At 36.4% G+C, this 19,002-nt stretch overlaps 1 protein-coding gene across 2 annotated transcripts; it reads left to right on the plus strand.

Annotated features, from left to right (window-relative positions):
• Nucleotides 1–249: 249 nt before the first annotated feature.
• Nucleotides 250–18,800, plus strand: LOC131026817 (uncharacterized). 2 transcript variants are annotated; one of them, XM_057956810.2, is made up of 4 exons: nucleotides 624–761; nucleotides 1,951–2,997; nucleotides 17,301–17,422; nucleotides 18,084–18,800. In XM_057956810.2, the coding sequence occupies exons 2-4, from the start codon at nucleotides 2,862–2,864 to the stop codon at nucleotides 18,366–18,368; spliced, it is 543 nt and encodes a 180-aa protein (XP_057812793.2). In that variant the 5' UTR covers nucleotides 624–761; nucleotides 1,951–2,861; the 3' UTR covers nucleotides 18,369–18,800. The 2 variants fall into 2 exon arrangements, with proteins under 2 accessions (XP_057812792.2, XP_057812793.2); XM_057956809.2 differs by lacking the exon at nucleotides 1,951–2,997 and having other exon boundaries at nucleotides 250–761.
• The last annotated feature ends 202 nt before the right edge of the window (nucleotides 18,801–19,002 follow it).

The following is a 19,002-nucleotide window of genomic DNA, read 5'->3' on the forward strand; positions in this document are numbered from 1 at the left end:
AACAACAACAACATTTTCTAAATGGCGTATCAACTGACCTCATGTATTTGCACAAATGTATGAAAAAGAAACCAAAATTTTCCCTAATTAACCTTCCACACCTTTTCACGTACCCATTGCACACCAAGATTTACCTCTTCTCTTTACTTTAAGAGTGTTCAAGTAGATTTGATGTTTGGTAATGCTTTATTTAGTGTCCAATTGGCTAAAACCGAATATTTTCCCTTTCATGAAGTAGTACATGTGAATAAATTCAGGACTGGTAATCCCTGTTGTAAAGTAATCTCCGAGGACGTTAGCATCAAGAAACATACTTTGTGCAAAGAATGAAAACAATAGAAGTGCTTTGTTGTGAAGAGCAGTGAAACACGTTTAAATGACAGAGGTTCCATCTGGCAGAAAACGAACGAAAAGCTATAGAAGGCCCATCTACATTTCCAAAATTTCTATACCCACACAATTAAACCTTATTATTGTTGTAGTATTTACTAGCTCGTAGCTGTTGGGGGGAGACATGTACAGACATTATGCAGGCGGGATGATTTCATTATTGAAGAATGAATAATGAGTCAGGGTTCAGCAAAAATCTAGATAAAATATGGGGCAGGCTTTACGAAGGGCGTCAGGGAAGGTCGCGAGTTCGAATCCAAAGACACCCACGAAATCATCTGCAAGTATACAAGATCAGAACATTCCCCAAGTAGTTGTTAAAACTGCTTCCTCAGAAACCATAGAAGCAAAATCTGATAACTGGGATCCTAGTAAGTATTGTCTTATTATTATGATTATTTTGTTTGAAGCGTTTCAACGTTATATTGGAAATTTTAATACATTTATAAATTCTGTTCTTGTTTAGTTGGAACCCCAAAAGATATTTGTCATTTTTTAATTTGCATTATTATGCAAGTTTAGGGAAGATTAAAAAATGCTATTAAGTTGGATATTTCCTTTTGAATGATGGTTGTTCTTTTTAAATTGCTCTGTTTGAGCTTGTATTGGATTCTCTGCATTTTTTCACTGTGTGGAGGGTTTGGTTGTTTTAGATTTCTTTTTGACTATGATTCCTTGCTTTCGTATGCTTTTACTTGCTGTTTAGTTGAAACGAAATTACAATCTTGTCCTTAATGGCACCCGTTTTGGACCCTTTTTTCATTTTTTGTTGGTTTTCCGAAATATAACATATTATTAAGGGATCTAAGAGCCAACAAAGTTTGCCAGATTCCAATATCCAGTTGCTGTAAAATAAACAAAGTGGGAAAAATATGGAAATTAAGAAAAAGCATTCAAAATTTCCAAATTGCTATCCAAGAGTAGCTGAAATCTGACTGATGGTGCATCCCTCCTTGTTCAAAACCTTGTATAACTGACCTTGAATTCCTTTCATGTAGTAAATATCTCTTTCTTATCTTCCACATATTAGTCTCAAAGTGCCTTCGATCACAAGACTGATTTCCTTTTTTGAAAACACAGAAATTGACCGATCACAGCTTTTTGGCTAAACAGAAAAGCACACAAATAACTGAGCAGGAACTGTCACAATTTTTTCTTCTCTTTATTTGAAAGCTAATTATCATTTTAATCGAAGATGTTAAAAATCCGAATGCATGCTACTAAGAACAGGAACCGAACACTTTTTCTAACATGATGTTTCAAATCAGGCATTTCTAAAATGAAAGATCATCAGAACTCTTCTGTTCTCAAATTTTATTTATCCTCTCTGCTCCTTTCCTTCGTATCTTCCTAAACCTGAAAATAAAATTACTGTCTCTTCATTCAGTTGTTTTTTATGTTCTCTGCTGGTTGGGAGCCATTTGACAATCTTTAAGGATTTAAGGCAGAGCCTCTTTTGAGCAAGGGTTTGACAAGTTTGTATGAATTCAATAGTACTAGCTGAGCTTTAGCATTGAGACGTCAATTCTTTCGTATTAAAATGATTGTTTCTTTATGAAGATTACAGAATTGAAGGATCAACTCAATGCTATTGGAGATTCTATTGAAGATAAAGACCTGGTTATGCTGGCCATGAATGGCCTTCCTCACTCTTGGGAATCTTTCATTCAAGGTATTAGTGGAAGAATTGAGCTACCCAAGTTTGATCGATTGAGAGCAGATTGCATTCAAGAGGAATGCAGATTGGAGGCAAGAGGAATTGGTCGAAAATCTTATCATGAAGAAGATCATGTTCTTGCTGCACATACTTCTAGAAGAAAAGGGAGGTAAGGGAACTTCAAAAGGAACAGAGATAAGAATTCTGATTCAGCTCTTGAATCTAAGAAGAGAAAGGATCTCTCTAGATTTCAATGCTTCAAATGTGACAAATTTGGTCACTTTGCTAAAGAATGTCCTTCAAGACCCAAGCATCAAGCTGCTGCAGCAAATGTTGAACATGCTTCTCCTCTTAGAGAATCAAGTGAAAATTTAGAGGGTTTCTTATTTATTTCTGCTCTTTCAAGTAATGTCCCCTTTGATAGTATGCTTGGCTGATTGACAGTGGAGCTTCTCGTCATATTATTGGATATTGTGAACATCTCTCGAATCTGATTGAAAGGGATTCTCACTTGCATGTTATCATTGGTGATGATTCTTGTTATTCTGTGAAAGGAGCTGATACCACTTGTTTTTATTTGGATTTTGGAATTCCTTTTTATCTGAGTAATGTGCTATTTGTTCCTGGAATCAAGAGAAATCTGATTTCTATCTCAGCTTTGGAAGATAAAGGATATCAGGTTGCATTTGTTGAAGGCAAAGTTCTTGCATGGAAGAAGAACTCGAACATCAAGATAGCTCTTGAGATTGGTGTTCGTCATGATAATCTATACAAACTTTCAGCTCATCCTGTTCATGCCTTAGCTCATGATTCAATGACTTCTAATGAGTTGTGGCATAAAAGATTTGCTCATCTAAATTTCAGAACTCTTTCCTCCCTGGAGAAGATGGTCATTGGTCTTCTTAAGCTCAATCAATATCATGATGGTGTCTGCAAAGGATGTGCTCTAGGTAAGAACATTAAAGTCCTTTTCACTCTAGTGAAAGTAGAGCAAAAGAAATTCTAGAGTTGATTCATTCCGATTTGTGTGGTCCTATGTCTGTTGCTTTGTTAAGTGGTTTTTGGTACTATGTTACTTTCATTGATGATTTTTCTTGTAAGACATTGATATACTTTTTGAAATATAAAGAATCTGATGAAGTGCTGTCTAGATTTAAAGAGTTCAAAGCTCTAGTAGAGAATTTGTCTGATAAGAGGATCAAAGTTTTCAGATTTGACAATGGGGGTGAATATACTTCTGGTTTATTTCAAAATTTCTGTATTGATGCTGGGATTAAGAGGGAGTTTTGTGTCCCTTATAATCCTCAACAAAATGGAATTGCTGAAAGAAAGAACAGGTCTATTGTTGAGGCAGCAAAGGCCATGATCCATGATCAAGATCTTCAAATATTTCTTTGGGCAGAAGCTTGCAGGACAGTTGTTTATGTTCAGAATCGTAGTCTTCATCAAATTTTAGATAATATGACTCCTGAAGAAGCTTTCATAGGTTCCAAACCAGATATTAGTCATCTCAAAATTTTTGGATGTCCAGTGTATATTCATATTCCAAAAGATAAGAGAACTAAGTTAGAATCTTCAGGAAATAAAGACATTTTTGTTGGTTATAGTGTATCATCAAAAGCATACAAAATTTACATTCCAGGTCAAAAGCAAATTGAAATCAGCAGAGATGTCTCTTTTGAAGAAGATGTAGCTTGCAAAAGGTATAAAGAATCTAATATGGAAATTAATAGAGAACATTTTGTGCCTTATCAAGATATGGATATGGCTGTCCTAGATTCCCCTTTAGAGATTCAGAGGGAGACTATAGAGTTAGAAGATTTTTTTGATCCTATTGATCCTGTTGATCCTATAGATACTTCTGCTGGTCCAAGTAATGCTTCAGCTGATAAGAAGAGACCTTTGTGGGTTAGGCATACTATGCAAGAGGCTGAAAAATATGCAGCTCCACGTGGTACTTTCATGGAAAGTAAAAGACCTCATAAGGTTGCAAGATATGTTGCTTTGATGAGTCATATTATAGCATCTGAGCCTTCAAGTTTTGAGGAGGCTTCAAAGCAGCAAGTATGGAAGGATGCCATGATGGAGGAGTACCAATCCATAATCAAGAATGATGTGTGGGACATAGTTCCTAGGCCCAAAAGCAAATCTGTTGTTTCTTCTAAGTGGCTGTTCAAAATTAAACATGTAGTTGATGGAAGTGTTGAAAAATATAAAGCTAGATTCGTAGCTAGAGGTTTTTCTCAAAAGGAAGGTATAGACTATGAGGAGACCTTTGCTCTTGTAGCTCGATATACGTCTATCAGAACTATTATTGCTATTGCAGCTGTTACAGGGTGGAAATTACATCAGATGGATGTAAAGATAGCATTCTTGAATGGTGTAATTGAAGAAGTTTTTATTGAACAGCTAGATGGTTTTGTGATCCATGAGAAAGAGTCACATGTATGCAGGTTGAAAAAGGACTTGTATGGCTTTAAGCAAGCTCCACGTGCTTGGTATGAAAGAATTGATTAGTATTTGTTGAGTTTGGGTTTTCTCAAAAATGATGCAGATCTAAATATCTACTTCAAGGTAATTGATGATAAAGCCTTAATTTTAGTTCTATATGTTGATGATTTATTTCTTACTAGAGCGGATGATCTCATTGCTAGATGTAAGAAAGAGTTAGCTTCTAAATTTGAGATGAAAGATCTTGGTTTGATGCATTATTTTCTTGGTTTAGAAGTGTGGCAAAGACCAAATGAAGTCATATTGAGTCAAGGGAAATATGCCATTGATCTTTTGAAAATATTTGGTATGTTAGATTGCAAGTCTATGGCAACTCCCATGGAAGCAAATCTGAAAAAGTTACATGAGGTTGCAGCTAGTTCAGACTTAGTTGATCCTACTATATATAGACAATTGATTGAATCTTTGATGTATTTAGTCAATTCAAGGCCTGACATATGTTATGCTGTTAACACTCTCAGTCAGTTTATGTGTGAGCCTAGACAGATTCATTTTATTGCAGCTAAACATATACTGAGATATGTGCGTGGTACAATGGGATATGGCCTGAAATATACTTCTTGTGAAGTCTTGAAATTGCAGGGTTTTTCTGATTCAGATTGGGCAGGATGTGTTCCTGACAGGAAAAACACTTCAGGATGTTGTTTCAGTCTAGGTTCAACTATGATTTCTTGGTGCAGCAAAATACAATCATGTGTTGCTCAGAGTACAGCTGAAGCAGAATATGTTGCAGCTTGTGTGGCTACAAGAGAAGCAGTGTGGCTTCGCAAATTGCTTGCAAGATTGTTTGGACAACCTTTGGAACCTATAGTGATTCTTTGTGATAACCAAAGCTGTGTAAAGTTTTGTGTTAATCCTGTTTTCCATGATAGATCCAAGCATGTGGAAATAAAATATCATTACTTGAGAGATATGGTTCAAAGAAAAATAGTGGAGCCCAAGTACATTTGCATTGAAGAGCAAACAATAGACATTTTCACCAAACCACTTCCTAGAGTGAAGTTTTGTTATTTTTGAGACAAGCTTGGTATTGTGGAGAATGATGCTCTTGTTGAGAGAGAATCTCAACTATAATGAATCTTTTACATGTGGTTAATGAGTTCTTCTCTGTGAGGGAGAAGTTTGAGGTGCAATCCCTTGTAATGCACTTTTCTCTGTCACAAAGAAATTTGAGGTGAAAGCCCTTGAGGCTCTTTTCACTAATGGGAGTAGCCATAGTGAATGTCATGTTGAGAGACTCCATGACAACATCACATTGAGTGATTCCGTGATGAGAGTTTGTGTTATTTCACTCATGGGAGTAGCCATGGTGGACATCATGTTGAGTGAATCCATGATGCCTATCACGTCGAGAGAATCTGTGATTAATTTTTGTTGTTTTCATATTGTGTTTGTCATGTTGAGAGACTCCATGACTTGAAATCAGTTAATGATATCTCCTTTGTTAAAAGGGAGTGTTAATGTTTGTAACTTCAGTAGATATCGTTTCCTGTCGTGGCTGTGGATTTCTCTTTGTTTTGCTCTATCTCTGCTCACTTCATAAAATTTGAGCTCTATATTCGTTGTGATTTTACTGAATGTGTTTCAGTTATTTTGTATTGTTTAGCACTCTTCTTGCAATTGATTTTTGCATGTATCATATTCCTTCTTGTCTCATCCATGAGCTCCGTCAGTCTGAGGTTCATGCATGTCATCGTATTGGTGTATCTTGTCGGTTTGGGAGGAGTTTCAAGTTGCTTTGTAATTGTCACCGAAATCTTTGTCTCTTTTCTTTCCGTCTTCCGTCCTCTTGTGTTATATTGTTCTCGTGCTCCTGCTCTTTCTTTTTGATATGTGTATTGTAATAGGTTGTTCAAGGAGTGCAGAGTTATTCTTAAGCAAGGCAATTTTATCATATGCTTTCAGTAATCTTTTGTGAACGTATTTTGAAGGAATGATATCGTCTTCAGCTATCTTGTAGTTTTTCGATCTCTTAGTATTATCCTTCTATGTTCGATTGATATGTGATCTCATCTCATTGTAGGGAGGACATATTCTGAATGTAAGGTAGAAGTCCTCATTTTTCAGAAAGGTTCTTGTTAGACTTAAAAGCATTGTATCAGATTCATATTGATAATAAAATTCAATTTTAGTGTGGCTGGGTTTTTCACCCTTAGGTGGAGGGTTTTCCTAGGATAAATCTTTTGAGTCTCTTGTTTTGTATTTTCAGATTCTAAATTTTATCTTTCTGGTTCTAATTTAACATATTGACGTGAATACAAAAAGAGGAGGTGAATAGAGACACTGTAAATGGAATCAATAATAAACACAGTTTTTTCTTTGAAGACCTTTTGTTGGGACTACCTCCTGAGTGAATGATTGAGCATGTGATTGACATATAACCAAGTTCTGCTCCTGTCAGTATCAACTTCAAGTTTAATGGATATACTTGTAATCACAAAATAGAAACTGATTGTTTGGTACATGATTTGTTTGATGGTTCGAAGAAAAGAGTCCATATCCCACACCTGTGAGATTGGTGAGAAAGAAAGATGGACCTTATTGTCTCTATATTGACTCTTGAATATTGAATATGATAACTACTGAAGAGAAATTATTGATGAAATGTCAGATGAATTGCACTTTGCAGACTTGTTTTACTAAGTTGGACCTTTGATTTATGTATACGATTAGAGAACTGATTAGAAGATATTACCAAAAAAGCATGCTGGACACATGAAGGTCACTTTGAGTTCAAGGTTATCTCCCTGATGCTTACTTATACATCAGCACCTTTTCAATCTATTATGACTAATTTTTTTCAGTATCCTCAAGGAATTTTTGACATACCCCATGTAATATCCCCAAATAAGGATACTAGGAAAATAACAATATTTCTAGAACTAGGGCACAGAAAAATCTGAAACTATATTTGCACATAATAATTTTTACAATAAACCCAGATTTATAATCAGATTACAAGTCTAATTTTTCTGCTAAAAGAAATAAATTTCTGAGTAATACTGACCCTCAAAAAAGTACAGGAAATTCCTTTATTTCTCTCCAGACATTACAGAAATGAACACAATGATTTTTCTCATATATTTCTGAGATAAAGAAGCATAAAGTATGCAGATTTTAATACAAAATGCCTCAGAAATTATTTTCAAACCCTAGCAGTCCTCAAAGGTGGCGTCAAACCCTTGCTGTCCTTGGATTTGGTGTCAAAACTCCCAAAGAAATCAGCAAGAGGTCTGATAACTTGTCCTCTTTGTTGCTGTTCTCAAGAATGTCTAGAAATATAAAGGTTTCTTGCTGTAGTCGACACAAATCTGAACCTGTACTCTGAATTTTATCTCCAAATTGGCCTCCAAGCCTGATAAGTAATTGCAGCCCAGACAAGATGATGTGCTAGGGTTTCACAAACCGAAGCTCTTCCACTGAAACACACCCTTTTGACTAGGGGAAGCCCATACATCTCTCTGAAATTAGGGATACTCAAGGGTTTCAGACCTTAAGCCAAGTTGCAGCAGCAATAAACAGAACTCACAACACAATGAGCTCTAAAAGTCCTCTAGAGAGTTATATAATAACTCCCAAAGAGACTTAAATCTCAGCTCTTGATTTGCCACCTCTTAATCAACGTTCCACATTGAAACCCTAAAAACTGAGCCAATAAGCTCCGAGAAACCCTATGCCCCCCTTTCCTTTTCATCACATGCTTTTAAAAACCACTTAAAGTACATAAATGGGGGACAACTTAAGTCTTTTGGATTGCCTAAAAGGACGTGCCAATAACTTAAAATAACTTAAGTTCACTTAAGTTGCATAAAAAGACGTTCACACAACTTAAGATTAGAATTGAGAACAAGCTAAAGACTCCAATATTTACCCAATGATGCTCTAAGTTCTCTTCCTCTTGGGTAATCCAAGGAAAGGACAACCAATGTGTTGCTAATCCTCATGATTTGAGTTATGGACATTACAGTCCTCCCCACCTAAAGAATGCTTGCCCTGAAGCATTTGTAGACTAGGATTCTTAAGGATCTCCTCTCCTTCGCATGTTGCATCCTTCAAAGGCAAGTTTTTCCACTTGATGAGATATTTAGAAATTACTTTATTCCTCAACCTTTTCTCTCTCACTTGCAAACATGTTTCTGGAATGGGTATCAATTTACCTTCTTCATACATGGGAAGCAATTCCGTAGGAGTCACATGCTATCCAAGAGCCTTTTTGAGGCATGACACATGGAAAACATTGTGAATTTTGCTTGTAGATAGAAGCTCCAATTCATATGCTACTTCACCAATTTGTTTAATTACCTTGAAAAGCCCATAAAACCTTGGTTTAATCTTTTCTGTTCCACTTAGTTTCAATAAAGATTGTCTATAAGGTTGAAGACGTACAAATATTGTAATGTTCCCTAATTGGGAACTCCCTAAATTTGCCCTAATTCCCAATTTTCAAATAAACAAGTGGGGTTAGAAAATACCTTTCACATGATTGAAACCCTGCAAACAGATTAGAAACCATTTACACAATAATTTCAATAAACTGATTATCATAATTAAGCAATTATTAAATTCATTGCAGAATTATCAATTCAATCATAAAGCATTTAAATATATTTGGAAGGCTCAACCATAGGAGAGCATGGGAGAGTGTGACTTCGATGGGGTGTCTTGGACCCTCTACCCTATGCCCAAGAGCAGCTATATTATCCCTCTTGGCCTCATGTGGCCTATGCCATGCATATGAGGTGGTCTACCCAGTGAGGTGTCCACTTTCCGTTATCCCCTCATCTTGCCAACCTTTTCCTTCTCTCTATGTTTGGTCTCCTTGTATTGATGCACCATGACAGGGGAAAGACGTTACAACAGGGTGCCCTGGAAGCCATCTCCTCTAGGCCCAAGGGCAGTACCCTTTGTACCTCCTTGGCCTCATGAAACCATCTAGTCCCCTCATATAGGTGGTGTACCATAGAGGAGTGCCCCATCACTGTACCCTCTTGCAAGCCTACTTTCCTTCTATCATGGTTGGAAGTACTCAGAAAATAAGAAAGATTCCAGTATTATACATATACTTAACATATAATAAATAAGCTACAAAATTCACCAATCAGATGCAGTTTAATGGCTACTGTGATATAATCATAACAGCATTATATTATTCAATCATTAGTGTGCAGAGGTATACTTATTAATGCAGTATTCATTCTATTATGTACAGGGGAACTCATACCAAACAGTATTATTCAATCGTTCTGCTGAATATTCAATGCCTTATCCCCTACTAAGTGATTGGTTCGATGCCCCTTTATATCCTTCGATTGACGCTGGGCAGTCCTTACCTTTCCAACGGTTGCACTGTTTGCAAGCGATGCGTCTTTTCTCATAGTTAATTACTGTTTTTTAATTGCATTATTTAGTTTTAATGAATTGTTTCTTAACAATATCCCTTAAATTAACTGAACCACTTTTTAATGATATTCCTTATATTTAGCAATTCGCTGGTCATTGAATGAAGGAGAAGCGACCCCTATAAGCAAGCATTGGTTGACATATATAATAATTCCCATCCTACGTGGTCTACTGCAGAGTCGTGGGCTGGTTGCGATTAAGGGAAATTGTTAAGTCTTACTTTTAGTAAGACAATTTCCAAATTCTGTTCGATGTGGATTGAGATGCCATGGCAGGGGCATGACAAATATCATGTCTCCCACCTCAAAAGGCCTCTCAACTTGATGGCGACCAGCATATTTCTTCTGCTATTCCTGTGCAATCTGAATATTCTCCTTGAGTGCCTTAAGGATATCTTGATTCTCTTTGGCCCACTCAAGATCTTTTGGAGCTCTAGAATCAGGAAAAACCAAATCCACAAATGTAGAAGTTTCATAGCCATACAAAGTTTTGAAAGGTGTCATACCTATGCTCATATGATATGTTGTATTGTAACAGAATTTTGCCAAATGTAACCACTTTGTCCATGCTTTTTGCTGCCCCGAGACATAGTTTCTCAAGTAAACTTCAAGCCATTTGTTTACAATTTCTGTTTTACCATCAGTTTGAGGATGATAACTAGTCCTATGATCAAGTTCTGTTCCAGCCAGCTTCTCAAAAAGGCATTGGCACAAAGTGAGCATATTGAGTGAGTCTATCCACCACAACAAAAATACAGTCCTTTGAGGCAGCCCGGTAATGTAATCCATCAATTTTTGTTCCCACTTTTGATTGGGAATAGGAAGTGGTTGTAACAGCCCTGCTGGGAAAGAAATTCAGCCTCGTTTCTTAGGCACTTTATGCATTCTCTCACATGTTTAAGAACATCATCTTTCATGCCTTTCCATGAAAATGCTTCATGAATTCACTTATACGTTTTCAAATAGCCTGATTGTTATGGACAACAATAAGAATCTTGCAGCAAGAGTCTTTTGCATGTATGTTGACAATAGTTGAAAGGAATGAAAAAGAATTTGGTGCAGCAGTGCTTGTGAGTTTTGAAGAACCTCCAGCACTTGATTCAACTTCATTCACATTCATTTCCTCACTTTCCATTTCACAATCACTGCAGCTGCTCATTTCGATTAAACTTCTTGAAAGTTGAAACTGAAATTTATGATAGGCTAAATCTAATTGAAAAAAATGAAAAAAAGCAAGAAAAAAACCCTAGGATGCTCAGAAAAAAACCCTATGATGCTCATTCATTCCTTCATTCTTCGTTCATCATCACTGCCGCAGCTCATTTTGATTGAACTCAAGAAAGCAGAAACCGAAATTTGTGATAAATTGGGAAAAAAAAAATGCAAGAAAAAACCACATGATGTAGGACAAAACCAAAAAAATATGAAAACAAACTAAAAGAACCCAGTGTGGCTTACCTTTCAATGATCATAAGCTCTGAAGGTGACTGAAAATCTTCTTCTTTTGCCCTTTCTTGCTCTTCTTTCCTTCTGGTTTCTTCTTCTTCGTCTGAGCTGCAAAAACGATAAATTGATAATATGATATGTTGACTGTTGAGGGTAGTGGGTTTAGTGAGAAATGCTTTTAGGGTTGCAAATGGGGCCTGGGAAGGATTGTGGCTCCTCCACACCCTTTTTTATGATCTGTACACATTTTTTGGGAGCTGTTGGGGACAACTGCTGTCTCCTGGATGGTTGAGGGACATCTGAGATATCCCTGGCTGTCTTGGGGAACACATTCCCAATTTCCTTAGAAACAAGGAATGGATAGGAGACGTTCCCTGCCTTCTTGCTGTCTTGGGATGTGGGTCAAGGGGGTGGGAATGTTTTCATGTGTAACATAGTGAGATCCTGTTTTACAAGAAGGCTTGAAGAACCATGTTCTTCATGTGGCCAATGGTTTTCAGTATTGCATAAAAACAAGTATCATATGAAGAAATCCAAATTTAGTTTCAGGAAGAAAGAAGTCAAATAGTTTTGGTATTTTATTTCAGCAAAAAGTGTGAAGGCTGATCAGCTGGAATCAAAATAATAGTGGAATGATCAAAATTGAAGAATGTTTTGAAGTTAAGAGGCTTCCTATGTTTGGCTGGTTGCCATCAACTTTTCATCTAGGATTATCATTATGCCCTTATAGCAGTGCCTCTAACATAGTTATTAAAGAAAGTATTGTGCCTATGTATGAAGGAAACAAAGCAAAGCTTTGAGAAACTAAAGAAGGCACTATCGTCAACTCTAGTGCTTGTCGCACTAGATTTTACAAGTTGTTTGTCATTGAGTCTGATGCTTCAGGCTTAGAGATTGAAGCACATTAAATCCGATCATGTGAAGAGCAAAATGACAATGGAATGGTCAGTACTGACAAATATTTCCAAGTTAAGAGGCTTCCAAGGTTAGGGTTGTTATGATCAACACTTTATCAAGGATTATGGCCATACAGATGTATTGAAGAAAGAACTATGCATATGAATGAAGGAAGTGAAGTGAAGTTTTGAGAAACTAATAAAGGCATTCTGATCAACTCTAGCGTTGACTGCATTAGATTTTTCCAAGGCTTTTATAATGAAGTGTAATGCTTGAGGCTCAATAGTAATGAAAGATGGACATCTAATAGCAATTGAGAGACTTATACTCAAGCTGAAGGAGTCAATGCCAGTCACATATGGCAGAGATGTTCGCCATTGTGTGTGCTTTGGCTAAGTGGAGGCAGTAAGTTTCTTGTTATGACTCACTATGATAGTCTTCAATATCTGCTCCAATAGAAAATGTTGTCCACAAACAACAATAGTGGATAGAGAAAATTCAAATTTTTGACTTTGGAATTCTGCATAAGAAGGGAAAAAGATAATGTTGCTATTGATACACAATATCACAAGGGTGAAGAATATATAGTACATTCAATCTCAATTGTGGTCCCAAAATGGATGTGGACATACAAGAAAAAATCAATAGTCATCAAATCCTGGCTTAACTTGCTCAAATCTATCAGATCCAAATATTGTAGCTATTTCCTCCTTTTTAAAATTTGAAATTTAATTTCTTTGCAAACCATTGACCCAACTAACTTGCTTTGTTTAGCGAAGCAGCATTCTATGCCCCTTGGATGTTCTTCTTTGGAATAGATCTTTGGTTGGGTACATATAGGGTTTGTAGGGCAAGCCCAGGGTATTGTACAAGTGAACTTGAAGCAAAAAATGGATTTTGAATCACATTTAAGCTCATTAAATTTTCTTATTCATAAACATGTCCAGTCCAATTGGTTCAATTCTTGTTTCCATTGAGAAGCAATATACTTTTGTATGTTCCGATCAATCTTCCCGTAGCTCTAAGGTAGATCAATCAAACCCATTAGTTGGAGTGGAAGGTAGGAATATTTTTTAGCTTAAATCTTGAGTTAGTTTGACATCACTGGTAGAGAGTTGTAAATCCCTCTTTCTTGCATGTTCTTGCCACAACTCCTTACACAATGCTGATGATTTTTCCTTGCCTTGCTTGGATACATGTTACCCCTGAAGTTTCATTTGATGAAGAAGTCCACGTGCTTCAATGACATGAACCTAGATTGATTCAGTTAGTTTGTTCCCAAGTAAATTAGGGCCACTAACCTATTGATTCTTCATAGAAAATTCACAGATGTAGATGACTGAGACGAAACAAAGGTAGGGTTATATATCTATATTTAATAGCAAGGGGTCCGATTTGTTTTATGTGTATAATATATTTAAAATTAATTAATTTGTTATATATATATTTTATTATAAATTATAAATTATTCATAATTGAACTTTTATATTTATACAGTCAATTTGATGTTAATATATTTATATATAAATTGTATGGATGAACCCAGCTGTATTGAACCTGGGAAAAAATTTGGTGAATTGCTGGACTCGAACTCCAAACCTGAACCTGAACCAATGACATAGGCAAATTTGTTTTGAACTCATTCCAGATTTTGGATTATTAAAATTCCCTTGTGAATCAGTATAGCCAAACTTAGCAATAATGAAGAATATGTCAGAAATTGATGATTATAGCCAAACTTAGTAATAATGAAGAATATGTCAGAAATTGATGATTATAAAAGAATTATTGATAAAAAAATAAGTGTCATAAATTTGTTTAGAAAAATGCTGTTGAAGGGATGTATTTACATGTCAAAAGCTTCAAACTTTATAATGCAAGTGTTGAATGAGAATCATGGCTCACCAACTTCTGGACATATTTTGGTTTTTTAAAACCTACTAATATAAAGAAGTAAGCTGCAGAATGTGATAGAGATAACGAAGTAAGCTGCAGAATGTGATAGAGTATTGCATCCATGCTTGCTTCAACCATTATAGAATCTCTACCTACAAATGGGGAGATATTTCTATGGACATTTATGACTTGCTTCGGAAGGTACAAACAATTTATTTTCTGGCTATGGTAGACTGCTAGCTAGATACACTCGATTCATGGCAACAACGAAACTATATATGATATACCAGTTATGGACCATGGTGAAAGCTTGTCTGGAAAATATTTACCAGCTACATGGATTTTGTAGAGTAACGTATGTGATTGAGATCCTCTTTATCTAAGCAATTAATGGAAGGAATTATGTTTACAAGTCAACACATTATTGACCATGAATTCTTTGTAACATCCACATATTAATGGTTAGAGTCTTAGACATTGCCTGTCAGCAAGTGCATAGAAGGGTATCTGCAGTGCTTTTGCATCTAATATATTAAGCCAATGGTTTAATTGGTTGCACCTTGCAGTATGGTGGCATGATATTAAGGATCGTATGCCCTCCAATATGACTCCATTCGCTGCTCTTTATGGTAATGAATCAACATGGCTACATGATTTCATTGGTACTGGTATCGAAACAGGAGGAGTTAAAAATGTCTAGAAATTCACAAAAGATAATGCATATTTAGAATGTGTCTGCAATTACATGAACTTTGCTTCTAGATGAAGATGATTGTTGCAAATACTCTTTCCAACAGGACTCCTGTTGCTGATGCCATAAATGGAGTGAAAAATTTGTTCCAGAGTAGTAGTAACAGTCAAGGCTTAATGGGCCCAGAATCCTATGGAAGAGTCATTTCCTTGTCACTGGATTTGGAAGAGTGGAATCCTAGGAAGATAAACCTCCTTCTCACTGGGATTGAAAGATCATAATCCTAGGAAACAGTCATTTTCTTGTAACTGGAATTGGAGGACAGCTCCTTGTCACCAGAATTGGAAGATGGCTCCCTAATTGGCTCCTGTTGCTTAAATAATTGAAATTAAGAACCATTTCCTAGAGCTCCTCCAGCTCTTTCATCAATTCAGCATAATCCTATGGAGAGGTGCTAGCATTAGGGTCCTTCCTCAAAGGGTCGGCAGAGGAGGTCCTAGCATGGGACATAGGCGTTAGACAGTTCAAACATGGAAGAAGTCACGTAGTCCTAAACAACAAACAAGGTGTTTTTCACCAATAAATTGATCTTTGATTGAGTCCATTACATTCAGCCAACCGGGCTTTAATGAATCAGCAATCCAATCCTGATTGAATTGGTTGTTGTATATGACCTTTTTAAAAACAGGGTACCTGGTCTTGTTCTCTGTAGGATTGAGACTTGAGAGGGATGGGAATGAGAATCATCTAGTAATCGTTAAACAAGGATCAAGCATTACATTCTTAAGAATTTTGCTGACGGAGGCAAAGGCATGGTGAATAGTCCACTTATTAAGTTTGTCAAGGCAAGGTGAGAATTTCTTTTAGCACTGGTATTTCTCCTTGCAGAGTGTTTAGTTGGGTTTTCTTGAAGTTGTAACTTTTGTGTTTTTGGAGCTCTTGGTGGTCCGTGAAGAATTACTTGCTGCCATGAGAGACTAGGAGAAACTATGGTTGAAATGCCCCAAGAGGATTACAAAACCCAAGCAACTTGAGGAAAAAATGAAGTAGAGAATGCATTGAGGGCTAACTTGAGTTGAAGCTGAGGTAAAAGGGAACCTCAATATGCAACAATCTCAACTAAAATCCTCTGTTTGCCATTGCTAGAACAAGAGAGTCTCCACCCCTCCAATGGTCAGTGAACTTAGAGTAATCAGCTTGAGATCCAGGTGAAATAGGGGCATTTGTTTATTGTGTATGAGGAATAGAAAGACACTAGAAATAAAAAGACCAAAAGTCCAGATGTCAGCAAAACACCTCCATGCCATTTTGCTCACGTTTGTGAAATGCCAAATTACGTCTGCAGATAACATAGGAGGGTGATGGTGTCAGATATTAAAAGAATGGTGTCCTTAATTTCAGATATAAGCTTGAAAAGCAGTCCATAATTGTGTGAATGTTCACAATGTTTGCGACCTATCCTAGCACCCCTATTCATAATAACAAGTTCCATCCAAATGAAATTTAAGGGTTCTTCTCTTATCATTATTACAAACAATTTCTTTTTTTCATCTTCAATAATCAAAATGTGGTCATCTGTAAGTCCATTGTGAGGGATATTCCCAAGTTACCAACCGATTCCTGTTCTGCTCCAAGAGAGGAGGTATGGTTTGCTGGAATGTCAAGAACTCTATTAGCTCCACAGAGTGCATGACCAGTATGATACTCTTGAATGTTGTCAAGGATCTTTTGGATGTCAACAATTATCAGCCTTATTTTCCCATTCCTTAGGTTCTTGCCTGAGAGAAGGGAAAAGTCAGGATTTGGGAGTCCGTTCATTCATCCCTTTGGGGAGATAGTGGGGCACAATGAGAGCAAGACTCTGTTAAATAATAAATAGCCATGGTCTGTCACATTGTTCAGTTTTACACCAAGACTTCCGCAGAAATGAAAATTGAGATTGCCCTTTTTATTGCAACAAAAACCTCCAGCCTCACAGCACATATATTTCCTCTAAATGAATCATTGTTGCTCTTCTCATCATGACAAAGACCTCTAGGGCTGGTAACACCCAGATTGCCTGTAGACACACCATACATTAATTTTTACACAGGATTGACCTGGGATTTCCAGCTTTTAGATTCTGCTTTACTTTTAGCAACCCCTTTATTGAGGAATTATTTCATATATCTAGTAATGAAAGTGATATTTCGCTATTTAATCAGATGAGTTGGAAAGTTTGGATAAAAGGATGATTTGTAATCTTGAAAACTAATCGTAGGTTATACTTGTATTATGTTTACTCTCCAGCATTACCTGCATCATTCAGGTTGTTTTTTGAGAATCTTCTGTCCGGAGTTTCTTCGCAAGTTGGAAATTTTGTTTGTACATTCAAACATATTTCTATGATAACAGATACTTTGATGTGCTGCAGAGAGAGATCCTAATTTGGAGCCCGATTCTTTGGAGCAGAGAGATCCAAAATATGATGTAATGCTGAATGAGTTGCTAGGTCGAGTTAAGACTAAATCAGGCGGGGTGGCAGAAATGGGTGAGGTAGGCTACTTCAGAACTTATGCATATTAAATATTCTTACATAGATGTAGATGGTTCTAATTTCTTCGTAGATACCTAATGAAAATCCTTACTTAAATGCATTACTTGAGCTTTTTCAGCATTGATTTGACCAAAGTAAGCCAGTTGAAATTTGAAAATCCTTTATAGTTTTAGAACTATCATCATTTGTTCAAGCATAACATTGTTCTGTATATTTAAAATTTTAGATCAAGATGCTTTAACTCTTGGTAAAAATTCTTAGTTTGAATTTCTTTTCCTAGTGCTTTATTCTTATCTTCTTCGTTATGAATCTGGAGTCCATGCATTTCAGCGTTTGTGTTAAGGCTCTTTAAAGTAAAATCTAAAACACACTGCCATTGCACTTGGGTACTTGTAGCTCAGATATAGAGGGCTAATCCTTCAGAGGCTTGTAGGTCAAATGTTTTTCCCCATATTTGTCCTTGCTTTATACGCTCCTGTTGTTAACAGGGTCACAAATTTTGCTATTCCAAGTTGTAGATATATTTTTTAAGTTGGATTTATCAGAATGGAGGCTTGGGATAAGACATATAAGCAATTGAGTTCAAAAATTAAGAGACTGATGTGGATCTCTATGAATTTTTCTGGTCACAAGGCAAACTAATTTGATTTCTCAATGCAGGCTTCTATTGCCCCAAGAGTTAACAGACCATTGCCAAAGCTTAGAAAGACTAGTGATATTATTGGTACAGGAAGGGAGAAAATTCTGGCGCCTGGAAAACTGAATGTTTCTCAGCTGCGTCAGATTTTACTGCTTCATAAAGGCGAGGCAGAAAATCAAGAGCAACCAATGGACGCCAAGGATATTGCAGAAAAATTTCAACTTGATGTTCTTATTGTTCAAAAGATTTTACACCATGTTTCACTTCCAACTGAATCATTTGGAGCCGAGGACAAGTCTAACTGACAAGGCTGTGAATATCAGCTTTAGCTAGAGTAGTTAAGACTTATACCATCTATACCTTTAATATGAATATTCGCATTGAAAAGCTGCTTAAAGTCATTAATGCTTTATTTGTCCCCGAGATTTTGTAGAGCATTTTAGTGAATGGCTTCATTATAACATATTTGTCTCAGCAAGAGGTTGAGAGGAGAGCACTAGTTTTTGATTCTGGTAAATGCTTTGATCGGAGCACTAGTTATTTCCATTTAATTTAATTTTTTGTAATAAATACCACAAACAATATTCCGGTTCAGTCTTTCAGCTACTAGAAGGGTTTGCAACAGCAATTGAAAGAGGAAAAATAATTGTCAGATGGACGTGTAATTACTGATATTCAATTGATCCAGAAACCAGGAGTCTTTCTGCACAGCCATGTTAAGGTGACTGGAAACTCTATACCACCTTTTTCTGGTTTAAATAATAGGGCAGCAACAGTTATTGAGTTGTTCAATGGCTAGGCCATCTAATTTGGAATATAGTTTGTATTTGAAAAACTGTACATTTTAATTTCCACTACTGACCAAAAACTGTACTCTGTTAATAGGCTATGTCATGATTGAAATTAGTCTGAATATTTTCATCCAATAGAAATTTATAT

Source organism: Cryptomeria japonica, chromosome 1, assembly GCF_030272615.1.
Source record: "Cryptomeria japonica chromosome 1, Sugi_1.0, whole genome shotgun sequence".
NCBI classification, from domain to species: Eukaryota; Viridiplantae; Streptophyta; class Pinopsida; order Cupressales; family Cupressaceae; genus Cryptomeria; species Cryptomeria japonica.